This window comes from Sphaerodactylus townsendi, linkage group LG07, assembly GCF_021028975.2.
Source record: "Sphaerodactylus townsendi isolate TG3544 linkage group LG07, MPM_Stown_v2.3, whole genome shotgun sequence".
NCBI lineage: Eukaryota > Metazoa > Chordata > Lepidosauria > Squamata > Sphaerodactylidae > Sphaerodactylus > Sphaerodactylus townsendi.
The window spans coordinates 42,335,278-42,363,223 of NC_059431.1; the positions used below are offsets into that span (position 1 = coordinate 42,335,278).

At 41.3% G+C, this 27,946-nt stretch overlaps 1 protein-coding gene across 1 annotated transcript in view; it reads left to right on the forward strand.

The window, feature by feature from the left end:
* Nucleotides 1-10,670: 10,670 nt before the first annotated feature.
* The window catches only part of RASA1 (RAS p21 protein activator 1), a 70,119-nt gene continuing 52,843 nt past the window's right edge, over nt 10,671-27,946 (forward strand). Inside the window, exons 1-2 of the mRNA XM_048503433.1 lie at nt 10,671-11,401; nt 25,980-26,132. Coding sequence (XP_048359390.1) covers nt 11,001-11,401; nt 25,980-26,132 — 554 coding nt within the window. The 5' untranslated portion in view covers nt 10,671-11,000. The remainder of the gene's footprint in view (nt 11,402-25,979; nt 26,133-27,946) is intronic.

Genomic DNA, 27,946 nt, shown 5'->3' on the forward strand with positions numbered 1-27,946 from the left:
TATTTCACCTTGGTCTGTCTCAGGAAGCTATGCAACACTCCACCCAGTAATCAGAGTAAGCAACAAACTGCATGAAAATGCCCAGGCATTATTTTCAACAAAAATTAAAAGCAGCTGGGTGAGGGGTTGATTTGGAATGGAGCATTATGAAGGCAGGTTGAGATGCTTCCTTTGCCAATTTTTTCATCTGAAATTGATCCCAGCTACTTTCATTTCCTCACCTCCAGGTACATTCTTATCAAGATAAATTCTGATGTTGTCAATATACTACCTTGACTTTTTGGGTTTGGGATGCTTGAGTTGTCTCTACAGCCACTTTCTTCCTGGATTGTCCATAGATCTCTGCATCATCCCCAGATTTGGCTTCAGGACTAGTTTTTAAACTGATCAGTATACACAATTACAAAGGGCTACAGCCAGTCTGCAATCTATATGCAAAACATATAATAAAGAAAGCTAAATCAGATTTTGATAAAGGTGGAGTGAAAATTGGTGGGAGAAACATTAACAGTTTTGACTATGCGGATGACACCACATTAGTGTTAGAAAATAGTGAAGATTTGAAACAATTATTGATGAAGGTTAACGAAAAGTCCCACAACAGGACTATTGCTGAACATCAAGAAACTAAAAGTTATGACTACTGAGGAATTTCACAACTTTGAGGCTGATGACATAAAACCTGAAAATATTAAAGATTTTCTATTCCTTGGTTCAATCATCTACCAAAAGGAGACCACAATTAAGAAATCAGAAAGTGATTGAGACTGGAAAGGGTAGCCATGAAGGAGGTCAGAAAGATCAAATGTAAGGATGTGTCACTTGCTCCCAAGATCAAGACAATTCATACCACAACATTTCCCATTACTATGTATGGGTGTGAAAGTTGAACGATGAAGAAAGGTGACAGGAAGAAAGTAGATTCCTTTCACATGTGGTATTGCAGGAATTTTATAGACTCCACGGATGGCCAAAAAAGACATACAAGTGGGTTATCGATCAAATCAAACTTTAATTCTTCCTAGAAGCTAAAATGACAAAACTGAGGCTATCATACTGTGGTCATATTATGAGAAGGCAAGACTACTTGGAACATAAAATAATGCTAGGAAAAGGTAACAGGGAAAGATTCAGTATAAGATAGACAGACTCAATTAAGGACGCCCCAGCCACAGCCCTTAGTTTGCTAGATTTGAGCAAGATAATGCAACATTTTGGAGGACCTTAATTAATAGGGCCACCATATGTCAGAAATGACTTGATGGCACTTAACACATGCACACACAGTCTGATCCATATTTTGCCTTTTTAGTAGAGGAGTCAGAACAAATCCTCTGAGGAAACAGAAGCTAAGAAATAGGCTATGTCAGTACCATACTGACATAAATATAGGAATAAATATTTTTTACTAAAGCAAAACTAGAAAGCCAAGTCAGAGTTATATTTAAATAATACTAGCGGGGCCCGGCCACGCGTTGCTGTGGCAATTGTCCTTCTCATCACAGTCCACAACCCACACAGATGTCCATGCAGGTCCAATGATCCCCAGCATAGCCTTTTGGGAGCAGCAGTGGCATAGTGGCTAAGGGCAGGTGCACTCTGATCTGGAGGAACTGGATTTGATTTCCAGCTCTGCAGCTTGAGTTAGTCACAGATTTTTGGAGATCTCTCAGCCCCACCCACCTCACAGGGTGTTTGTTGTGAGGGGTGAAGGGCAAGGAGGTTGTAAGCCTCTTTGAGTCTTCTACAGGAGAGAAAAGGGGGATATAAATCCAAACTCCTCCTCCTCCTCCTCTTCCTCTTTTGGGGTGGTCAAATGGAATCCCTCTTTCCCTTTTCAATTAACATTATTATATAGTGCTGTCTTGGTTTTTAGTATAAGGTAACCCTTTCCATTCCACAATGGAACTGTCCAGAGTGCAAATCCTGCTGTCCATGAGGCTGGTTGACACGCACAGTCCTGGCTTAGGTAAGGCGGAACTGGGGCAAGGAGGCTATCCCAGTCAGGCAGCAGAGGCAGGGTGGTGAGGCGCTCAGATCAAGGCCAGCTCCCTGGGTTTTTAAAGGGCCACGTGCAAAAGAAGCAGAGGCAGTAGAGTTGGTTCGCCCCCACCCCGCGGATTTTCTTAGAAGAAAAAGGCAAACTTCAGCTTGCTTTTAGTAAAAGAGAGCTGTGGCGAATATGGGTGAGGAAGTGGGTAAGTGGTGGTTGGATGTGAGGGAGGGAAGAGTGAGGTGTGTGAGGATGAGCTGGATGTGGATGAGAGTATGTGTGTTGTGTGGTAGTAGTGGGTGAGGCACAGAGAGTGAAAGTTACCTGCATGTGTGTGTGTGGAGGAACACCACCTGACGTCTCATACGGCAAAGTGTGTATGTGTGTCACTTCCACTCGTATTACCTAACAGTATTACCTATTTACTGTTTTCACTGCTCATCTCTGCCCATCTGCACAAACATTCTAAGCCCTCATACCAAGCCCTCAGGCCACAGAGACATGCTGCATGAACATTCTAAGGGTGACAGTTAAACAGAGGCAGCTTCATGGCCTGGTTCGCCAGGAAAAAGAAATTTTTACCTGGCTCAGGTATGGACTTTTGGCAATTTGAAGGTCCGATTACCTGCCCACAACAGGGAGGGACGTCATGTGAAAATTTGGGGGCGATCCGTCCAGCCGTTTCGACGTTAGGGAGTCACCAACAAATGGATGGTTAGCTGTTTATATACAGATTCAGAAACATAAATATTAGACTCTTCATTCAGTAATAAAGAGGTGTTCTCAAAATGCAAATTAATTTAACTCTAGATTAGATCATTGGAATTATATTTGCTTGAGACCAGCATCAAGCTTCATAGGCAATGAAAATAGTAGTTGTGAATAATCACAAATTTAGATGTTACATACCAACATACTTGACTTGTCTGTCAGATATAATTGAATGTGTATGCTTATATGTGTAGGATGATGGAAAACAAGAGGGGTGAAACTTTTTTGTGCAATAGTATAAATATTCCCGCTTTGTCCCCTTATTTTCTCTTAATTGATGTTATTTGACACTTTCTCGGAATTTTTTTTTCTATCTCGGAAACATACACCATCTGTCCCTGATATTTTGTTTCCTTGGTATCATGCCCACTGAAGCTTTCCCAGTTTCTGTCTACTTTAAGTAAAACACTCATTAAGAATAGTCACAGCTGCCATGCAGTGGTATTTGAAAAGAAGTATTCTCCTTTTGCCTGCATTCTGAGATAAGAATATCACCTTTGTGTCTGGTAATTAAACTTCTGGAATGCTTTAGCATCTATCTGCCTTCATCTATATCACACAGCATCATCCTGCAAAGGATAATGAAAAGTGCCTGAAAGGTTTTTACTAACTGCAATGATATGGTCGACTCATTACATATTGTATATAATCAGTGTGAGAGGCATGTTGGTGAAGAAAGGATTTTTGCCTGACTGAGATCCTAAAGGGTACTTTATCAATACAGTAAAGCTTTGGCACACCCACCAGTTTTACCATTTTTTTCATTGATGCCTAAACGCCTTAATCATAAACTGCTTCTGAAATTCTTCCCATTTTCAAAAGCAGTGTGTTATGCAGTATATAAAAGGGAGGAGGGCTTCTGTCAGGGAATTGAACCCGTTCTGCATATGGAAGGAGTCTACAGTAAATTGGCTCTTGGACAATATGTATTGTGCACACCGTGGTACAGAAGCACACATCTGTGACATCATTCAGTAAGTCCTTTTATAATATCTATGTTTTCAAAGAGTGGTATTTTAGTCTTGCATATTTACCACCATCTCATTTGCATTTTGTTTCAGTGGTTACACTTTTACATTTTCATTTACTTTTGCCACTGCAGATTAAAAAGGCGGTGACATATTATAGTTTCAAATTTCTTCTCATGAAGAATTCATTTTCCATTACACTGAATTTTTACACTACCCAAACTGACTATTCAGACAACCAACATTATCTATTGGAAGTCATGTGACAACAGCCCTATTGGATCTCCAGAGAACAGTAAATGGACCACAACTTAACTGTAATGTAATTAATAACTTCTCACGAGTGTTCAGTGCTTTTAAAAGTTTAATGGCACCATGGGGGTATGATTAAATGTAATGGTATGTGCATTAATATTTCACATCAAGCCAATGGAAGAAAAGAAAATTAAGCCTAAAGGCAAATAATGTATCTATATAAATCAGAATGGTTATATTGTTAAAGCTCAAGACATGGTTTATCAAACAACTCAAAGAAATGTTTAATGTTCCAAAAGCTAGACCTAGAGGAGGCTGGACAAGCACACCTTATGCAAAAAATCTCTTAAGTATAGAAACACGAGCTACAACTTGACAATTTTAAATTGATATAAAATGGAAAGTTTCCTAGAACTCTCAGAAGGCTTAAAAATGTAATATGTAAAATCAACATTAATTTTGCAGAGTAAAGCACAGGGCAAATTAGATACAACTTACAGGCCCTGCTCTTTCTGAAAATGATCTTTGGACTTTCACCACTGGGTATGCTTGTGTGCATGCACATGCCAGTTTTTTTTCAGTCCCTCCAACACCTCTTTATAATAAATCTCCAAGATACCTCTGACAGAGTTCTAAAGGAGAAAAAAGTTGCAGTAAATAGGAAAATGTCTTGATAGACAACAATGTGTGCAAATTGTCATTTGTGTACAGAAACACTATTTTAGCAGTGTAACAAAAACTCTTATGAAATACATTTTTTCCAGCTCCTTAAACTGGCTTAATGGGAATTTCTTTTTTAAAAAAGTGAAGACAGATTCAATGGTTGGGATCTATCCCGTTTTTCCACTGGTGAAAAAGGGAGAAGGGATCCCATCCGACCAACTAAAACAGGGGTAGGGAACCTTTAACACTCAAAGAGCCATTTGGACTAGTTTTCCATGGGAAAAAAAACACTTGGAGCCGCAAATAATTTTTGACATTTAAAATAAAGATAACACTGTATATATTGGGTTTTTTTAACCTTTTACTCCACTCATTCTGAGAAGCGCATGGATGTGTCCAACCTACTGCCTGCAGGGTGGGCAAGGATGGGGCCAGTGGCTCGGCCTTGCCGGCCGCCGGGAGAGCGCCCGCCCCGCTCCAACGGGGCAGGCAAGAGTGGAAGCCCGCGGCGCGGCCCAGCTGGCCGCAGGCAGTTGGTGCACCCACCCTGCTGCCTGCAGGGCGGGCAAGAATGGGGCCAGCGGCTCAGCTCGTGGAGCCGCAGTGCAAGGGAAGAAGAGCCGCATGCGGCTCTCGAGCCACAGGTTCCCTACCCCTGAACTAAAAAGAACTATACTGGGCATTCATACGTCTGGCATTGGTAAAACCATGTGAGATGGGTGTAGTAGTAAGGAAGGAAATTGATCAGGACTGAGAAAAAATGCTGGTTGTATCCAATTAATCTTTCTAAATTTAGAAAGTGGAACAAAATATAACATGTGACCACTCTTGAAAATCAAGGTTTGTTAGTACTGCCATACCTCAGGGTCCCCTGCCCCAGGAGCAGTATTTTGTGAGATTAGTGGGTTGTACTGGGATGGGGGAAGAACAAAAGTTCCATTCTGTCATTGAAAATTTTCTTTTGGACCCAGCCCTATATGCATAAGTATTTCCTGTTCTTGTTCTTAACTAATAAACTACTCAAAATTAATACTCACAAATCTAATAAAGGCTAATTATACATTGCTGCTCTGTCATGCGCTGAAGGAATATTCTATTTGGGGCAGAGCTTCTGTTATGGATGAATCCTCCCCCCCCCCTCACACAATAGCATTAGAGTTATTGAAATAATGACAGATCTAATATAGGAAAATCAAAATTCCCTAATACCGATGATTGATTTAATAGGGGGACAAGGGTTGATACAGTAAAATTGGAGGGGAGGGAGGCAGCTGTGGCAGGGCCAAATTGTAGATGGGCTCAGGGTTTTGTTACAGAGCAGGGCAGAGAGGGGAAGGGTGATATTTCCTGGAGGACTGAGAGTTACAAGTCTCTGTACAGCCAGAGGATGAAGGGAGACTGGTGATTGGTCTGGCCATTCTCTATTCTCACCCTTCCTCCCTGGGGAAGGAGTAGGTGAGTACGGCAAGCAGTGGAGAAATCCCAAAGCAGAGCAAGGTGCTGTGGCACTAGTAGTATCTGCATAATGAGCCATAGGCTGTGCTTAGTGGTATGATTGCTGCAGGATACCAGATAAGTTGCAGTTAAGTATCCTGCGAATTTTCTGAAGTAGAATTTCTCCCCCTAAAAAATCTGCACTCATGAATTGCTGAATTACTTTGGTCGATTTTTCATGTTGAAATGCCCTGTGGTAGATTGGAGGAGCGTGTCTGCCGCACTGCTTTTTGCCCTGCTGTTTACTCTTCACTGCTTCCCGGTTCTTCGTGGGACTCGAGGCAGGGCCGATGCATCTCCATTTGCACCGCAATCTCTTCCGCAGTGTCTTCCACACATGTGTGGACAACCTCCATTTCCTGCGTTCTGATTGGCTGAATTTCCCCCCGTTCCCCCCACTTACTTTCACTATTTTAGTCTTAAATGAACACAAAACAGGTGCTGAGAATCGGCATCCTTGCCCTCCCCATCTGAAATCCTTGCGTGTGCTATGGGATCACCGTTCTTCACCCCACACCTAAAATCTAAAATCCTTGTGTGTGCAAGAGAATTGCCGCCCTCCTGTTTGCGGAGCTTGCATATGCCATTTTTCTGCCCAAGGTTTCTCCCTCCTTTCTAAAAACCAAGGTTTCTCCCTCAGTTTTTTTTTTCACTTCAAGGGGGGCGAGGGTGCTGATTCTCAGTGCCTTTCCATTGGTGGGGCAGGCCAGGGCAGCGAGGTGGGAAAAATTGCCCCAGTTCTGCTACGGAGGAGTTTTGACGGTAGTGGAAGCCGCCAGAGGCGTTCCTCCCATTGGGCAAAATGGGCAGTTGCCCTGGGCGCAGCCCTGTGGGGGGCGCAGGTTTGTTTGTGGGATTTTTTGTATTTTCAGTGATTTTCCATTTTTGGCCTGCAGAGGGCGCAGTTTTTAGGCTAGCAGCACTAAAATTTCAGGGATGTTTTGGGAGACTCTCCTGATGCTATCACCCAGGTTTGGTGAGGTTTGGTTCAGGGAGTCCAAAGTTATGGACTTTGGGGTGCCCCATCCCCCATTGTTTCCAATGGGAGCTAATAGGAGATGAGGCTACACTTTTGAGGAGTCGGAATAGCACTTTGGACCCCCTAGAACCAAACTTCATCAAACTACTGGGAGGTGTATCATCGAGGAGGATCTTAGACTGATACCACCCAGGTTCTTGTGGAAGTTTGGTCCAGGGAGCCCAAAGCTATGGACTCCCTCAGAAGGGGGGGGTGTCCCATCATCCATTGTTTCCAATGGGAGCCAACACCAGAAGATGGGGGGCTACACCTTTGAGGGTGGTCCATAACTTTGGACCCCCTGAACCAAACTTCACTGAAACTCAGGGTGAGTATCATTAGGGAGTCTCCTAAAGATACCCTGAAAGCTTTGGTGCCTGCTAGCTTATGTCAACATCCCCTGCCAGCAGGCACCTCCCAAGATTTCCCTACAGATTTTCCTTTTAAATCCCATGCTTTGACATGAATTTAAAGGGGAGAATCTGAGGGTCCCTAGTTTAAACACTTATTTGCAGAGTGATGCTGTTTCCAGGGTGGGGATAATCAACCCAAAATAGCATCATCTTCCAATGTTAGTTTAAACTGGGAACCCCAGATTAAGGTAGATTTAAAAGGAGAATCTTGGGCTCCCTAGTTTTAAACACCATTAGAAAATGATGCTGTTTGGGGTGGATCTCCCAGCATCACTCTTGTTTAAACTAATAGGGAGCCCAGGATCTTCTCCCTTTGAAAACACTTGAAAGTGATGCTATTTCCCCGAAGTGGGGGTACTGGATACAACACCATAAAATGTTTTCATAGCAGTAATAAAACATTTTGAAAGCATTTTAAAAATGTTTTCAAAAAATTATTTCTGCTGTGTGGCATGGCTTATTGCTGTGCTCAGATTTGTGAGTTGGGGCATGTTCTATAATGTGATGGTGACTTTGAAACAACCTGGTGTAAAAAATAATTGCTTGGTCACAGTGGGGGAGGGTGTCTGCCCATGGGGGGCGCCAAACTCCAGTTTGCCTAGATACGCCACTGGGCGTAGCTACAAGGGGGGATGCGCATTGCATTGGGCACGCGCCTGGGGGGGCATCAAACTCAGGTTTTGCCCAGGGCTCCAGTTTGCCTAGTTACGCCACTGGAAGCCGCCAGAGCAACAAAGGGGCATTTCAAAATAACCTCAACCTTTGAGGTTCAGGAAATTTGTGGAGCAAAGCCAATGTTGGGGGGGGGGGCTCCGGGGCAAAAATGTGGCAGCCATGCTGCAGCACTGGGGCAGTGCATTCCCAATGCCAACAGAGGAGCAATTTCGGCATGCAAAATCAGCCTCTGTTGACTAAACACCTAATCTAATCTGACATCTGTTATACAATCTAAATGGGTCAATCAGTGTCCATCAACCATTATAAAACAGTGAAGGAAGAATGTGAGTGTATTGAGTCCAAGTTCTTCAACAAAAAATGCTTTTTTAAATGCTTGTCTGCATACATGATCATGGTTTCTAGCTTCTCTTTATACCACTATTTATTCCCATTAAATGTTTTTCCTACTAGGATGATTACACGATGGAAAAGAAAATATTCAGTAGATGACAGCTATCAATGCCCTCTGCATATTGTTTGTTAGAGTATCTATTTTATATTACTATTTTACATGACATTTTATGTAACTGTTGTATAACTATATTGTGAGCCACTCCGAGCCTGCTTCGAGAGCAGGGTATTAAACCAACCAAATAAACAACTAAACAAACAAATAAAATCAGAAAATATGGAAACTTTTACTTCTATCCAAAAATTTAACTTTCAGGACAACCTTCAAAATGCATATGTAGTACGAAACAGGAAAGCAGTTCATTATCTTCATTATTCTGTCCCTAATCCAGACCAATAAAGAAAAACACTACAATGATCCCATTCCTGTGTATTTGAAGTCCTGACCAATAGTCACCCGTAACAAATGTTAAAACAAACCAAAAGCATAACATAAACTAATTTATTTTGCTCAAAATCCTTGAATTTCTGACTCTGACCCCATATTCTACAACTCTTTTTTGGTAGCACTACTCAGGTTTCTCATGACATAACTGAACAGAACATGAAACTTGCACCAAAACATAAATTTCTTGGTTAAACTTGCAACTCAACTAACTAGGGATTCTGCCTGGTCACCTCATGTCTTTCAGGGAGAAACATAAGGTGAGGAGGAAAAAAACACTATTCAGGGGCACAATCATTTACACAATGAGTTCACATATCCTGCATCTTCCAACATTTGTCAGATGAGTAATCACGTGATGGTGGTGGTTAGAACTTGGAATCCCTGCCCTGCCACAGAAGCTTGCTGCATGATCTTGGGGGCAGTCACATACTCAGCCTAACCTGCCTCACAGGTTTGTTCCAAGAATAAAATGGAAGAGAGGAGAAAAAAAATCAGCATCTGTGTATTTGCACTGGGGTATAAGAGAAGTAAGTAACAGCTCAATCCACAGTGTTTAGCAGTCACGAATAATGTCGCTTCCATAGGGTTTCAGACAGTGTGGGAAGGCCCCAAAACAATAAAATCTGCCTGTCCAAACAGCCCCACTGCAAAAAGGATTTACACCACACTTTCCAGTGGCTGGGGGTGGAGGTGTTTCTGGGCTAAAAGCCTGGTGCAAGCCAACTCAAGCCCGGGCCTGCTGCATCAGTGTGCTCTCTGACACCAGTGTAGCTTCAGAGTGGCAGGCCCTTCTGGATTTGGGTGCTGTGGAGCTGCAAGGTGGCCGCCTGTAGGCATATTTGTTGCCTCTGCCGCACCCCCCCCCCCCCAAGTGGGCTATAAGTAAAGAAATCTATAAATGGCTTGAGATTGGAAGTTCCTTGTTCTCATAGTGCAGCAGCGCCATACCAGTGAGTCACAACATGGGAGAGGAGCATAGAAATAAAAAACAAACAAACTGTGTTAAGTGGAATGTCAGTGCAGCACACTGGCGTTAATTCCAGAAATTCCTGTCTGTAACATAGTGTGTTTTTACACACTTCTTTGTATCAGCGCACCACGCATGTGCGTCTATCAGTGTAGACTAGCAAATCTCTTCCCAAAACCTTTGCATATTTACAAAGAGGTCTGTTACAAAATTCAAAACACAACCGCATTTGTCATTGGATGTAGTAAACGCCATCCTGGGCTTTACTTGCACAAAAGTCTGCCTGAAATCGTAGTCCTAAATATCCTTAGTTAGGGGTAAGCTCCAGAGAACATACTCGTACAAGAAGTAGGCTCCCCACTCGGACTAAGGAAGGTGTTTGTTTTAAGGTGTCTTAAGAAGACTGTTCTAGTTTTGTGGTCACAGACTACGAAAGCGTGGTGGACGCCTCAAGCACGTTGACTGGAAATTCACACTGAATGCCATATGGGGTTTATAACCCAGCATAGGATTTCAGCCGCAGTCAGGTTTTGTTTTTCCTTAGAGGTGAGGCTGCAGCAAGCGGCGGGACCAGCCTTGCGAATAGGGCGCATGCGCACTTCCAAAGGAAGGCAGGGAGAAGGGGCGAACCGGGGAGGCGCTGCCGCCCTCAGCAGCAAACCTGAGTCGCACCGCCTGCAAGGGAGGGCCGAGGTGGCGCCACCTGAGTTGAGGAAGGGGATGAGTGCAGCGCCGGCTGGGTTGCCTCCAAACACGGGGCTTAACTGAGCACGGGCTGGTCGGTGAGAGGCTCGCCTTCTTCCTCCCATTGTTTCCCTCCAGCTGCCTCAGGCGGCGGGTCTCGCTCAGCCCTTCCTTCCTCCCTCGGTCTCTTTGTCGCCTCCTCCCGGGGGCGCGTGGCCCCAGCAGGGGCGGGGAAGCAGTGGGGCGAGCCGGAGCAGCATGATGGCGGCGGCCGAAGCCGGAGGCGAGGAAGGCGGCTCGGGAGCGGCCGGGGAACCGGGCGGCCGGTGTTCTCCCGCCGCCGCCGCCCGGAGCAGCAGGAGCGCCGCCACCTTCCTGGGGGGCTCCGGCGCTGGCGGCTCGAGCGCTTCTCCGGCGCCGGGGGGCTGCAGGCCTGTCCCCGCCGAGCCGTCCAAGGGCTCGCCGCTGCCGTTTCCTGAGGGTGGCTCCAACACCGCCACCAGCACCACTTCGGGCGGGTTCCCCCCGTTGCCGCCGCCTCCGCAGCCGCCGCTCCCAGCTGGGGGGCTGAGCACGGTGGACGAAGGCGACTCCTTGGACGGGCCCGAGTACGAAGAGGAGGAGGTGGCCATCCCGCTCAACGCGCCCCCCGCCAACCAGTAAGTGTCGCTCCCAGAAGCCTCCCCCGGCTATCCCCCAGGGTGAAGGGATCCTGCTTGCGGCTGGAGGTCGAGCCGGCTTCCCTCTGCCGCACGGCGCCTAGCAGGGAGCGTATGTCGTGTGTGTGTGTGTCAAACTCTGGGCAACTCCTGGAAGTTTTTTTTTTGTGCCCGCCTCTTTCGCCTCCCGCATCCAGTTTCAAGCAGGCTTGGTTGGTAAGGTGGCTGCCTGGTTTGAAGGGAAAACAAATGAGAATTTGGGGTGACTGTTGCTTTCCCATCCTCATAAAAATCAGTTCTGGGGTAAATCAGGAGACAGGTTTTCGCCCAGTGCTTATGGTATCCCAACTGGACATCTCCCAAGTTTTGCCATTCGCTTGTTATAAGGTCGCTTTATCTCGGCTTTCTCAACTGGTCGCCCTTGCCCCGCCCACCCTCCAACCCAAATATAAGGATTTGAAGGAGAGAGGAGGGCAAGTCTTGAAATGGGAAATACTGTGACACATTTCAGTAGACTCTAAGCATGCTCAAAATTACTACTCAGTAGTTACTTTTGACTTGGTAAGAACTACCCAGAAGTATTCCCAGGCACTGTGTGAAAAGACGGGAGCGGGGGTTCAAGATGTATTTATGGATGGGAAATTTTTTTAATATAGTTTGGATGGTGACATATGTGCTTTAATTGTGAGAACTTCCTGATGAACTTGGTGGGATTTGCAGGATTAGTCTGCATGTAAGTGGATGTAGAATAGGTGTGTGAGACAATATAATGCAATATATATAAAAGTACAATTTAGGTATGGAATACAGGCTACTGATTTTTAAATGTTAATTTTCTTTTTCTTTTTTGGTATAAAATGGGTCAGTATTATTCAGTATTTTTCTCCACAGACAAATCCACATGAAAAATAGTGTACCATATGCAAAAATTGCCTGGATTTTCCTCCCCCTGGAAGTAGCTGAAGTAAGCAGAAAACTGCAAATTCACAAAATTTGCAGAAAGCACCATGAAAGAGTATTTTATAGGCATCCTTTAATGGTTAAAAAAATATGAATAGACTGAGTGCAACTATATTAAGGAAACAGTCCTTTTTTAAAAAGCCAAAAAGTCTTACAAATAATCTTCCTCGGTAAAATTAAAAGCAGCAGCAGTCTTAATTATTTAATATCTTGGGCAATATTGGATATCATATAATGGCATTCTGCTGTGGTGTATTTACAATAGGTCTGAGGATGCTGCATCAATGGATTTTGTTTGCGTATATACAACACACATTCTTGTAAATTTGTCTAAAGTGTGTATCTAGATTTGAATTTTAACTTATCTGATTTAAAGAAATAATTAATAGAAACTTCAGTGAAATCTCTTAAAAGAGCATGATATCATGAATTAATTTTGCCAAAAAACTGAAACATTGAATGACTATTCAGCCTTAGGCTACACAATTAAAAACTAAGTTTTATTTCATGTTGAATAATCTTTAAATTATAGTGTGTCTTGAATAGAGAATGATCTTTAGGTAATTTTTTCTTTTAAAAGCACTTTTAATTTTTAAAAATCCAATTTCAGTGTTTAAAATCTGATTTAAATTAGAACATTCAATTTTTAATTTTAAAAATTGGATTTATCCACCCTGCAACAGAAGTAAAATAATGATGATGTTTTTAAAAAATAGAGGTAATCCTTATGGTAGTGTAAGTAACACAGGCATTTTTTAATGTGTTGAATTTAAAGAAAAGGCTTCTTATATTCTTGGCAGTAATTTATTTGTTTGTTTAAAACACTTATATCCCTCCTCATACTCAAGGCAGTGAAGTATGTGGTGAACCATGCAGCACCTAAGTTGCAAGGTCAAAAATTGTAATAGCATAATTAAAACACAGATTAAATACAAAAGTTTTAAATTGCAGTATCCGGTGTTCAGTAAACCTGCAGGCAGCTTCAGTTAACTTGTAGTAACAGGAAATCTTTAATGATTATATGGTCAATGAAACTTTGGGGTAAAATACCATCATATGTTGTGAAAAATTCATTGGAAGTGGCTTTGAATAAAGAACAGCAACATACTTTGTATTCTGAGTTTTAAAAAAACTTTAGAATCTTACAATAAATTTAATTTCTTTGATGTAAAGAAGATTCCAGTTTCCTTTTAGCATGTAAAATGACCCTTTGTAATGGGGAAAGGAACACTTCCTTTTTTGTAGGAAAAAAAGACTATGGATGAACAAGTGATAAAGGTAGTAGACTTGTAGTAGAAAGGTCGAATCCTCACGGTCAATTAATCACGTGATACGCAAAATATCCAGGTTTCAGCAAGAACTCCCCAGTGCTCAACTGATGAACATGGATTCATCTTGGTTCTGGTGTTCCCACCCCCTCTTATGTGTCTTTTAAGAACCTGCATGAAAGTGCAGCTTTTTAAAAAACATGCGCCAAATCCAGATCGGTGGAGAGGTTCGGGGGTTGAATGTAAGTTTGTTTTCCCACCTTTGGCAGTGACATGGAGCCTTCCAGTCAATCAGAGCGCAGTGGGCTGTGCGCAGTTTGCGTTCAGCCCTTTTTTTGTTTCAAGCCAGCGGAGGCTATGTTGAAACGTGGCTGCGTGGAACGTGATTTCTGTGCCAACTGTTAACTAAAATTAGACTTCCATGCCAGTGCAGCTGTGTGAGTAAAGAGTGCCGAAGCTGTGCATAAGCGAAGCTTAGCGCGAAAAACATCTACCATTCTATCCACCACGCGCGTGGTGGTGTAGCTGCACAAAAAAAGTTTTTAAAAATTCCCACCCCAACACAGCGCAACAGCCAATCAGGACGAGGAAGAAAGAGCCACTGAGCAGATCCCATGTTTGATCGCACAATCATGGGGAGCGCTGTACTTTTTGAAACTGTGACAGACATAGATAGACATAGATGCAGCGGATAGGGTGAAACAGCGATGAAAAGGTGCCGTCTCTTTTGAAACCTGGTTGTATCTGGCCTTAATTTCGCAGTAAGGAAATGGCCAAAGTGTCAAGTCACAAAGTGTCAAGTCACAAGACACAGGGGTTTTTCCAGGCATAAGATGTTCAGAAGTGGTTTGGCTTCCTGCCTCTGCATAGCAACCTTTGGACTTCCTTGATGGTCTTTCATCCAAACACTAACCAGGGCCCATCTTTTTTAGCTTTTAAGATCAATCCAGGTTAAATTAAACAGAGGTATAATTTGTCTAAATCCTGATCCTGTACTTAGGGTGCTTGATTTATTCAAGTGGTACTTGCCTCCATTTAGTATGTGGTACTTGCCTCCATTTAGTATCCTACTGCCAGTAGGATCAAAAGGCCATGATGTTGTAGGTAAAGACTGAAACTTGTATACAAAACTTTCATTTGTTAAAGTTAATTCACAGTACAATTCTGAACAGAGTTACACCCTTCTAAATCAGTGGACTTAGAAGAGTGTAACTTTTAGGACTGCATTATTACCATCCACAACAGCCACAATGGGTGGTAACAGTGTCTCTAGCTTTTTTCTGCCAGCTCTTCATATCTCTAGTGGAGACTCGACTGTCTGCAGTGGAGCATTGTTGACATATGTCTTCATATATCATGTTCAAGAAAGAACAGGTGAATCATGGCATGATGTTCTTCAGTAGAATTGCCTGAAGGGATATGGGACAAATACGACTTCTGGTTGTGTTGCAGAATGCGGGCCTCATGTTGCTTGAAAGTAGCTCTCTTAGATTAATTTATTTTCCCTAAAGTACGAGGCTATGATCCTGATCTTACACAGTAGTTAACAGTATATTCTGAAAATATTGTCCTCTTATATTCTTGCATCCCCTTTGGAACATTAGATTCATTAAAAGGTTGAACAATAGATTGTTTTAGTGATGATGTAGAAATTTAAAGATAAAGAAATTTGAATAATTAATGAGAGATGGGCAGTGCAATCCATGGGGGGCAGTTTTGGAGTGGCAGTAGACAGCGTCAAGTGCAGCGCAACGGCACAGCCTTCCAAGAGTTTTCAGTTGGCGTGGAAAGCAAGAGAAATGGCAAAAATCCCTGTCTGCCTGGCAATCTCTCTATGCAGCCCAACAGGCCATCATAAGTCCATGCTGGTGAAAGGAGGCCAAAACCACCCAGGAAGTCTACTAATCCTCTAGAACACCCCCACCAGTGCCTGCGTTGGCGCCTGTGCCAGAGAAGTGCTAGTGAGAGGCTTCCATGGTGCCCAGGCATTGTGCTGCTATGCATCTCCTCAGCACCGGCAGAAGTGTCCCTGCATCAGCATCCATACCTGTTTCGCCAGCACAAGTGACACCAGTAGTGGCTCAGGGGTCATGTTGCTTCCAGTGTGGCTCCCCCCCCCCCCCCGATGTCCTTGTAAGAAATTAGATCCTACCAAGTTTGAGTTAAATTGTCTTTCCAAAAAGAAACTTTCCTGGGCTGCCCTTCCCTCCCACTTCCCCCACAGTACTGTATGGTTGGTGAAGCCTTGGAAACAATGTAGTGGGAGTTAGTGTAGTCTGCAGTGGGAAGAGGCAAAATCATTCCTTTTCCTTTCCACTGTCAGAATACCTACCATAAATGGAAAGCATGGTTAAACCATTGTAAATAATGGAGGAATAAAAATAAATCACCATGAAAATGTGAATTAAGTATTTTGTTGTCGTTTCATTGGGTATACGTTCCTGGGTTTTTAGGTGAACTTTTTGGCTGCTCGGACTCAGGAATGAGTCAAATTTGAAGATGTTTAGTTGCTTCTTATCAGTTTGCCCAGGATAGGAGGGGCTTGCCTTCAGCTAAGATGAAATTATCAGTTGGGGCTCAGCAATGAATCTAAAAAAAAAAAAAAATCTCCAGGAGACACATTGGCTGTGTTTTTTTGCCATTCTAGAGATTGTATGAGATGCCAATGCAGTGAAACTTTATATGAAATGTTGTTAAATAATGCTGCTTTGAATAATTGTTAGTTGGGACATTAATATTTTGTCAGTCCTGAACTCTATTAACTTTTCAAAACCTGAGCAACTCTGAAAAGCGTTTAATGTATTTCTTGTTAAAAGTTTGGTTTTGTGGGAGGCTGGATTGAAAAATGTTTGCAGGTAGCCTCTGACTTGGTCACTTGAGGCATTCCTACTTTAGGAAATAAGAGTTGGTCTTTCTAAAAAATGCTATACATTTTCAGAACCCCCATTTCTGAGCTATTACCATTTCAAGAATTTTTCTGCTTTGTTCAGAGTGCCCTTCCTCACTTTCTGAGCAAGCACTGACATGCCCTAACATCCTTCAAAGGTAATTTAATGAGGAAAGAACACAGATTGCCTGGCAAGATATTGAAATTTTCAAAAAAATGTATATACTATTTATTTTTGTGAATCAGTTCAAATTTAATAGCAGTGAATCATTGGCAGGGCAGAATTAAGGATTACACTTTTAAGTCTTTGATATACAGTTGCCTTGGAGTCTCAGTATTCAAAATGCATTCTGTTAAATTTGTAATTTCTTTTACTGTTGTCAGATTTAAATATCAGGCTTTCAGAATGTCTACTTGTGGCAATCCATGTACGGCCATTATGTTCTTTCCTGACTCATGCACGTCCCCCCCCCTTTTTTTTGTGGGCATCAGTGTATTGAGATTAACAGGAGGAATTGCTTCTTAAAGAGGAACTCAGTAAACCACTTTCAGTGTTAGGTCCTGGCTTTCTTGACTATACTGAGCAGCAAACAGAATAGTGGACACATGCTTGGTTGCTAGTAAAGTGGAAAATCTATTGAATTTTTCTTTTCTGGAGAAAAATGTCTACTGTCCTCAGTTGACTTGAATCTATGTTTTGTATATTTTGTAAACATGAAGTATGTCAGATTTCTCTTGTTATGAAATATCTTGTTTTGGGGAAAATGTTTTTAGAAGTGCCTGAGATCCTAGTGCCTGAGATCCTAGAGTTTCATTGTCAGTCAGAGATGGTCTAACTTGGTACAAGACAAAGGCCTGAGAACAATTACTTTACTAGTGCAGGGGTCTGCAACCTGTGGCTCTCCAGATGTTCATGGACTACAAATCCCAATTGGTCATGCTGGCAGGGGCTGATGGGATTTGTAGTCCATGAACATCTGGAGAGCTGCAGGTTGCAGACCCCTGCACTAGTGGTTGGTAAAATGTTTGGCTGAACAGTCAAAGTAGAGTGTGGACCCTTTTCTCATATAGGTTCCACACAGTCAGATATGATAAGAAATGGTCGACAGAGGTCATACAATCTTCTTTAGTGGGTGATAGACTTTTCTACCTGTACTAATATATAAAATAGACTATGTTCTAAACTTACTGCAAAAGAATGTGTCATAAATGGATTTGGGCAATTCTCTTTATGAGTGGAGGCTTCAGCCAACCGCCGCCTTTTGCCTTTTCACTAGCCTTGTAAGCTGCAGAGGCAGTATGATCTGATCTTGTTTTCTCATTTGCAGAACTGATAGGTTGCTCACACAAGTTTTAAAGGCTAACACGGTTTATTATGTACAAAGTGTATTGATGAGGCATACATAGGACAATAACTAATCATAGAGGACCATCTTGGAGCACATCTACCTGTTCCAGAAGCACACAAGAGCCCAATCAGTTTCTGGCATTTTTAACTCTAGAATCAAACACAGAACATAGAAATCTTACCCCAGGTTGATTATTGTGTTGAGATGAACAATGCAGAGCTCCTGCAGGAACTCACTTACCCTTTCCTTGGGCTGTGTGTTAGATTATATACCCCTGATTCCAGTTTGTCCACCCCTTTCTGGTAATTTAGTAGGTTATTTAGGAGAGGACAGTTCTACCTCTGTGGACGATTTTGAGGAGAGTTTTTCACCTGAAACTTCTTTTGTACACCTGGCATATTTTAAGATTAAAGGGCAAGTCTGCTCTGTATTTGCTGTCAGCTGGGTGCCAGGGAAGGTGCTTATTGAAATGATGTATATAATACATTTTGGTCCCTACATTACTTTATCTAAATCTGTATGTGTCATTGACTGATGGATAAGGTATGCATATAGCTAAAGGCATCATGTGTTTTAATACAGAAGCAAGCCATTTAACATAAAAAAATGGGACAAAAAAAATGACTACACTCTAATTCAGCTCTGGAATCTCAGCCCCAAGTTGTTTCTACAGAGTAGCTTTGCCATCAGATCCTTTTCCTGCTCCTTCCCAGAAAATACAAACTCCTCTTCTGTGTGCCCACTCTGTGTCAGAGCAATTGCAGAAGAACTGGTGCTGTAAGAGTAGTGGGATAGAAACATCTTGATCTTAGTTGATGCAGATGTATACTTTCAGTTCCCCTTTTAGAAGTTGGGTGGGATGATGTTTTCAGTGGATGACAGATGACACCCAGAGAACAAACAAGAGAACACAAGACGGTGGAAACAGAAGAACAGAACAGATCTAAGCATCCATAATTGATTTGGGAATACAACATTTAAATTGAGTCTGCTGGATAAAAGTTATCTGCCAGTTAAACCAAGTGTGCATTCAGAAAAGTTAACAATTTGCAACTGTAGTTTGATTTATTTTCAGGTTGTGTATATTTATATATAGGTACATCTATGCCTAATAAAAGCTAATAATAATAATATAGATACATATTTATTTTGGGGTGTGTGTGTGTCAGGAGATAGCAAAGGTTGTTTCTCTTCTGGTCCCTGTTTCCTCCTGCAGCTTTCTGACCTGTCTCCTGCCCCGCGATGCCCAAAGCGTGTGCCGCGGCAGGGGCGTTCCGGGGCGGGGGCCAGCGATGACACGGCGGGGGCGCATGGATTTATTATGTGGATTTATTAGACTCTTTTTTGACCACATTCAGAATTTGGTGTATGATTGAATCATGAAAATCATGAAAATATGTGTTGAATCTGGCACCGTGATAACGTGTTCAAAGTATGTTACAGTCATATTAGGTTCATACTTTGTGGTGTTCATGCTGAATAAAAATAAAATGGATGCTGGGTATTTTTAGTTGTGAATATTGGACCTGTGCAGATGTAGCTGTTGTAGCCTAACCAAAGAAAGGAAATGAGAGCAATCTCTTAAGTGGAAAAAAATACAGATCTACATTCAAGTACCTTTCCTACAAAATTAAAATAGCTACCAAACATGACTGGTATTTTGAATAAATTTCTATATATTATTGTATTCAGCTAACTTGTTTTAACCTTATTTGTAGCTGCTTTGTGTAGGGGTTGGATCGAAATTTACTGTTAATGCAGGATGAGAGAGCCTTAGGTAAAATTGTCCCCAAATCAGAATTCGTAATATACTTTGTTGTAATTTATTAATAAAACGCACAAAACAGAATTGCAGTAAAAGAAACAAATGATAAAAATGGTTTTATCTCTTTTGCTTCCTGTGGTTAGTACACTGTCTTCAGATCCTGGCAGAAGATACTGGTTGGTTGAACCAGGAGTCTCTTTTCTCTGAAGGCAGATGATACAGCAAGGAGTCTTTAGGCATAATTTGCTGACATTAGGGCCAGACAGGTCTAAAACTTACCTTAATCCATTCTGACATTTACAACATTTAGGAATCAATATACATGTGAACACTCAGTAATGTGTAATTTTTGTAATTTAAGATCATCACTTTGTTGGCAGAAACAATTCGTGCTCTATCTTCCCTTTCACCAGCATCCATTTAGGATCCATAAAGAGACATTGGTAAGTTATGAGTCCCACACAGACAAAAAGTTATACAGTTGGGTTGAAGTACTCCTGCTCTCATCAGTGGAACATCTCATGTCCTTAATTGTCCATAACACTCTTGTGTTTATTTTTTCTACTCCTTCCTTCCCAATAGTCCTGAAGGAAAGATCTAGAATAGTCAACTGCTATATAGCATGTGATGTAAATTTATAGCCATGTCTTTTTTCTCCTTTGCTTATTGTGGAGGCTGCAGCAGAGCAGATCATTAGAAGTGCCTTTCCAATTACATTGGGGGCTTTTATCTTACAACTATTGAGTGTAGGGTATGCTTTGAAACCTTGGAATGCGAGTGTAATCTACTTTCAGCATTTAGTTCCAGCATAAGAGTATTTTTCATTTAAATGCAAACAATTGGCAAGTATGTGAACAAAGCTTGGCTTGCTCTGCCAACTATTGTTCGATTATTTATGATTGCCACTGACCTGTCCCCTTTGAGGATTTAAGGTGCCTAACACAATATTAACAGCAAATAGTACAGTAAAAAAAGATAGATAGCAATGCCGAATACAGCAAGCCAGCCTTCAAAAAATTACAACAAAACACTATCAATTTCAGGTGTGTCTGAAACAGACCAGATTTGATGGGGAGTGATGGTACCTGAGGATGACAAAATCTCCTATGGGTTTAGTATCCATTCACATTTTGAAGGCCAGGTAGTCTAATTCCAGTATAGAATAAAGTTACATTTTATAATATTCATTATTTTCTTTGGTGATAATTTTTTTAAATACAAACCTGAGTTGCTAAATTTTGACTATAGAAGGCATATTGCTAGTTTCCCACCATGATGGAAATAAATTTCCAGTATGGAAGTGCTCTTACACTTACCATCACAATAAAGTCCTCCTTTGAAGAAGCAGCAATCACTAGAACTGGATTTGTGCTTTTGCCATTTTCCAAGGAAAGAGATCTCACTGAGTGGCCATATTACAATGCTGTTCTCTTATTTTAAATTGGATAGAAACTTTTGAGGGGAAAAGACATTTCATTCATCAAAATGAGCCATGTTATAGATATTTCAGCTACTTTTGCATAGTGGGTTGGATCCTATGAAACATTTCTCTCTTTCATTTGCTACCATCTGCTGAGACCTTTGAACAGTTATTGCTGGAGGATTAGGATGTACATGACTTGGTTAAATTTTTACTTCACATTGGGTGTTAGTGAGAAACACTGTAAGTCTTTCTCCAGAGCCCATAGACTTCATAGTATGGCTTTTCAGGTGTTACATACGGGTACTTGGTTGCTTTCTCTGACTTTGGGAAGGAAGAGTTCACCCTTGTTTTTTTTCCTTCTGTGAAGTCAGACACATGGTAAGTAGTACTTTTCTAAGGCTCATCTCGAGAACCTGACCAGTCCTTTAAATTCCTGCTCAGTTAAGGTATGTCAGAACACTAGGAGATAAGCCATACATTATGATTGTATTTAGATCTGACAATTGGTGTTTCATAAGTTCCTGGTTGGGAGCATAACTAAGGCAAGAGGGGCCTGATTAGGATTGGGGCCACAGCATGCAAAAAGTGGGAGCTTAGGCTTCCCCTGGCACCACTTTTGTGCTGCCTTCCCTATTAGCGGCAGTGCATGTAGCCCACTGGTGCATATACAGTCCCTGGAGCCATTTCAGTTTTGAAAAAATGGTGTGTTGGGGGGGGGGGGAGATTCAGTCTTACTTTCATAATGGGCCTGACCATACTGGGTCCCATGTGCCCAGTTGTTCCTAGTGGGAAGCACCTGATTGAAAATATATCTGGCTGACCCAATGATTGATCATGATTTGTAGTTTGACTCTTAGGTGGATTCTGCATGGGCCAAAAACAGCAGTGTGAAAATGGTGTAAAAGGGTTTACACCGTTTTCACACCACTGTTTTTGGCCCATTCGAAATCCGCCCTAGTCTTGTATGTATCTCTCTCTGATTCAGCAGAAGACCTTGAGACTTGAATAAGCACAGTGAATCTTTATGCTGGATTTCTAGTGGTTACCACTGTTGGCCATATCTATGAATTTCTGTATCTGAAACTTGTTAGTCTTGTTCAAGTCCTGACTACTACTTAGAATTAGAGTACTTAGTTTACCATCCAGTAAGTACTTGCTTAGGAGTAAGTGCTACTGAAATCAGTGGGGCTTGTTTTGAAATAAAAGTGTAAGGTATTACTGTGCAGGATTAATGAAGAACTATCAGTTGTATTGTTTTTATGCATGATATTGCTTCCTCATCCTCAAACATAATTCTATAATTAACTATGAAGCTTATTCTTCTCTACCCACACAGAGAAAAATAAATAACTTTGGTCACTTAGTACTGTTTAAAAAGCTGACATTTCAGTGTGTATCCTGTTTTCTAGAGAAGTGTGTTATCTACAAGAGTTTCCTGAGGATATTTGCAAGAATAGTTTACTGCTGTATTCATTACATATGATCTGTTTCCATGGTTTGTCCCATTTTTCCTGTCAATTTTACCAATATTATAGATGGCATGAGTTGTCTACGTATTTTTTTTAGTTTAAGCAAACCTAGGTTTATTGCAGAATCTGAATGCAGTGTTGGTATACATTGTGCTAAAATTCACCCTTTTCAGAAAAAAAAGTGTATTAGTAATCTGTAATTATATACATAGACATAAACACTATGTTTTTACAAGAAATTTTCCCAGGTTCTTTGCAGTTGTGACACATTATATCCTTTATTTAAATTTGTCAGTTTGATTAGGAGTTTGATTATATTTCAGAATCTACTTGTCATCTGTAGGACTTAGGTCTGCTTTCCGGTATCTTGCAAATACTAGTCTAGTAGCTGTCAACAGACATGCAATTAAATTCTATTTGTCTTTTGGAAAAACAGCTGTATAGCATAGCATGATTTCAGAAGAAAAGAGAAAATCTATAGAGTACTGTTTTTTAGATAAACTATTATAGAAGATAACTGTGTTTGTGCTCTACAACATCTCCACCACATGTGCAGATAATTTGCATTTGCTAATTTAGAGAACCAATACTTTCCCTGTATATTCCCATACGATTTTAGCAAATTTAGATAGCAACAGGTATCATTGACATAACATTTTATTGAATGTTTCTGAATCCAAAGGAAATAAAGTTAAATCATAATTAAATATATATTTCTGCTTTTCTTCAGAAATTTCATAACAGATCCTTTTCCCTCTTGTATTGAAACTAGTGTTTAGATACACTGACTGCTAGGAGTAAAATCCCTCGAATTTTGGAAAGCATCTTCTCCTGATTTTTACTTTTGGTTTCCTCAAATTTTGTCAAACTTCTAATCTCCGAGTCTGAATGCATGCAACTGTACTGGAAGCTCTGAAGTTAGAAATATTTAAACTATTTAATATTGCCATTGTTTTTGATAGACTTCTTGAAGGTCAATGATAATGTAGCTTGTGTCATGCTCAATTGCTCAATTTTGAATCGAATCGTTTTATTAATTGCGGTCGTTGACCACAGTGAATACAATAGATAAATTTGCATAATGTATAGAACACCTCTACAAAATATTAAAATGCTACTACAAATCGTTAAAAGATTTAAATATGGTAAGCAGTTCCACAACAGTGAGGAGAGATCTATATTTATGCAATGATGATTATATCAGAGGATCTTCTTCCAATTATTTCTAATTCTAATTGCTAGCCAAGCATACTTGGCAACATTATAAGTTAACTCCTGGTTTATATCTGATAGTAATATTTTCAGTCTATGTGCCTTGTGATTGAGGGGCAATCACTGAGAATTGGTGAGAATGGACCCTTCCATACATGATTATAAATCTTGCAGTCAAATAGAATATGTTTTGCTGTTTCTATGTGCCCATCTTGGCAGATACAGGTCCAATCTTTGATTGGGGACTTCGTGTATTTCCCTTCCAATAAATGTTGAGGGTGGAGCATTATAGCATAAAGAATAAAAGCTCTCCTAGATTCAGACCTGGTGAGATTAAAAAGGTAGCACATCAGAGTAAGCTTGTTAAGCAAGGATTTATCAAAGTAGGGATCTAAGGTTGTGCTACCTTTTGACCTCCATGACCCTTAATTTGATAAATGCCTTAGTCCTAATACAATCTATAGCCAAGACCGTTCAACGAGAGACTGTAATAAGCTAACTTCTGTATTAGTTCTTTTTGTCAAGATGTGACAAATGTATCTAAAAGAATTAAGCGGGCTAGCCCCTTCAGCAAAAAAGCAATTTTACCCAGAACATTAAGGTAGCATCCCATAGTTTTTCTAGACTGTAACTATTCCCGTCTCTACATGCAATGCTGCATTTGAGATGTTATTTGATAGCTGTAAGAGTGTTCTCAGGAATTTAGATTGTATTTGCTCCAGACAGTGGGAGTTACCAGTGGTGCTTATTGGTTTTTGTATACCTCAACAATATTGATACTTCAGAGTCTGTTTATTGGCTTAAGGTTTCAAGACCTAACTATAGCCAACTAGGGACATGGAATCATCTGCACTGGTTAGAAAACCTGTCAGTTTTTCCCTTAAGGGGCTAAATTTAAGTAGTTTGGTGATAATTTTTTTCAGTTCTGTGACCCCAATTAACTTGAGGTAAGTTACCATCCACAACTGAGAAGTCCTCAAGACATTGGTCTAGCTGAGGGTGGTTAACAGGAAGGCAACATTTCATGTTAAGGGGGAAACGATTGCTGTCCTAAAAAGAGGAGACCTCAAATGACTCTAAAAAGTGTACCACATTTTTGGTTACTATAATGTCACCAGGCCTGTATCATGCAATTATATGTATTAATGTTGTATATTTCCCATTTAGCCGTGGGCATAATTTATACTTTGTGAATGATGGCAAAACTATATTTAAAATACTACAGAGCATTTTATGTAGGGATGGGTGGTTAAAAAAGGCACAAGCTTGAATTAGAAAAGGAAGTGTTTTTGATAAAACAAACTTTATTCTTAAAGTTGTTGCTGGGGTTGGGAGGGGGGATAGTGACTTTCATCAAAAACATCTATTAAATATAGTTTGTTACTTAAAATGGCAATGGTTGGATCTATGGCTTACAGAAGCATGCTTCCCAGTTTAGAAGAGGGTGTTTTTTTATTTATATCCCCCACTTTCTCTCCTGCAGGAGACTCAAAGGGGCTTACAATCTCCTTGCCCTTTTCCCCTCACAACAAACACCTGTGAGGTAGGTGGGGCTGAGAGAGCTCCGAGAAGCTGTGACTAGCCCAAGGTCACCCAGCTGGCGTGTGTGGGAGTGTACAGGCTAATCTGATTTCCCCAGATAAGCCTCCACAGCTCAGGCGGCAGAGCTGGGAATCAAACCCTGTTCCTCCAGATTAGATACATGAGCTCTTAACTTCCTACGCCACTGCTGCTCCTTTAGAAGGAAATGGAGTTCCAGAACTTAATCACTGAAGCATATTATCCGTACAGTTTCTATACTTTATTCTTAACATCTATTACCTAAGGGTTTATGCATGTGTAGCAGGATTGTTGTTATCAGTTTTACCTATGTGAGCCAATAAGATTCCTGTTCTTTAGTACAGTGGGACATTTACACTTGGGCTGGAATGTGTGGAGGTGGAGGAGGTTCAGATGATAGGAATAGTATGTAGGACATGTACTCTTCTAGAATTGGGATACCATACAACATCATTTGCTTTTCTTTTTAATGCCTCATGTGTAACCACTACCTTGGATCTTCTGCAAAATCTTCAGTCTCCTTGCCTTGCCCCAAATCTTAATAAAACTAGGTCTGTGTTTCAGAGTTTGTGTCGTAGTACTTCATGGTTGTGAATGTCAGCCCAACTTCTCTGGGCTAGGTCCAGCTCTCTATCACTATATGATACTGATTGAAATTTATGTGTTTTCTTCACATTTTTTTCAGGTGGTATCATGGAAAACTTGACAGAACAATTGCAGAAGAACGTCTTCGGCAAGCAGGGAAACCTGGAAGTTATCTTATTCGAGAGAGTGATCGAAGGCCTGGATCATTTGTACTTTCATTCCTTAGTAAAACAAATATTGTTAATCACTTTAGGTAAGTGTTGGTATTTTCAGAATTGGTTCAATCTATTCATATCATTTTAAAGGGTTGCCTAAGAAGCTTAGCATTAGTGTTCATCTTGGGTGCACACACCCTTTCTTTTTTGACTAAGAGCTTCAAAGGACTGTCACAGCATTTATTAGAGAAGAAGTCATAATATTACTCTGAACAATCAAAGTAAAGGAAGATAGTGAGTACAGTGGCTGCACTACAGGAAGCTCAGTTAAGTGAACATACTTAATCTTGTGCTTTTTGGACTTTGTGCCTTCAAATGCACTCTTTGTGTATGGGTTCATTTGTTACTGAACCCTGATTATGAGGACGATACTGGGTTTATGCTAGGGTACCCTTGGTTCATGTGGAGCATTAGCCAGGTTCATTCAACCACACAGCTGATTTCCTGATTTTAAAATGTGCCTTGAAAAATATCCTGGTGTTGCAAATGAAAGTGCACTTTTCAAGATCTACCTCTTTACTCTTTTCGAGATCCCACCATCTTTTCTGTTACTCCTTACATCTCAGAATAAAATATAGAACCAAAGGGAGAACCTGTTCAGCAGGAGCAGATCAGTTGTCTCTTCTGAGTGACAGAAGTTACTTTGTTCCAACTCTCAGCCATCTTAGCACACTTTTGTACACTTCGCAACTATTTCCAGGGGGCTTATATTGAAAATGCTGGGGGGAAGAATAAGGACTCATAAAAGGAAACATTTTTTCACGCAATGGGTGATTGGTGTTTGGAATATGCTGCCACAGGAGGTGGTGATGGCCACTAACTTGGATAGCTTTAAAAAGGGCTTGGACAGATTTATGGAAGAGCAGTCAATCTATGGCTACCAATCTTGATCCTCCTTGATCTGAGATTGCAAATGCCTTAACAGACCAGGTGCTCAGGAGCAACAGCCGCAGAAGGCCATTTCTTTCACATCCTGCATGTGAGATCCCAAAGGCACTTGGTGGGCCACTGCGAGTAGCAGAGAGCTGGACTAGATGGACTCTGGTCTGATCCAGCTGGCTTGTTCTTATGTTCTCACTTGTCTTATACAATGGTGGGGAAAACATGAAGCTAAGCATACATTGATGTCTTTGACCAGCTACTCATCTTTCAGCAGCATTGGATGCCATAGTTCTTTTTGAACTTTCAGTTCAAAGAGATTGAAAGTATGTAGAGACCAACAGAGAGCCATTGCTGTTGGATATGATCAGTTGCTTAGTAAGGTATTGAGCTTGCAGCTGTAATTTCTCCTTCTCTTGTGTGTTTGCAGGGAGTCAGAAATGATGGCTTCGAAGCATGTTTCAAGGTCTTGCATCTCCCTGTTTGTAAAGGAATAGAGAAGGAGAGGCAGTGGCCCGACACTAGTATATTTTTCACCTGGTGTAAGCACCAACTTGTAACACCCAAGCCTGAAAATACTCACCCTGTGTCAGAGAAGCTGTAGACCTGAGTTCTAAGCTGAACTGCTTCTGGGGAGAGGCCATGGCTTAGTGGGGGAGCATCTGCTTGGCATTCCATGCTCAGACATTGGCATCTGTAGTTAAAACGATCAAAAGAGTAGATAATGTCATAAACTTCTTTCTGATATTCTGGCATCTCACTGCCAGACTGAGTAGGCACTGCTGAACTTATGGACCAGTGATATGTTACAATATGAGTTCATGTGGGGAGGGCTGGCCCTCATTTCTGCCCTTTCCCCTCTTTCCCTCAAATTACCTCATTGTGTGGCCCAGGCAGCAAGTCCCTCTGACCTCTCTCACACTTGTATATTCGAATCAAGTATACCTGAAGCCTGTAAGGCACCCAAAAATGT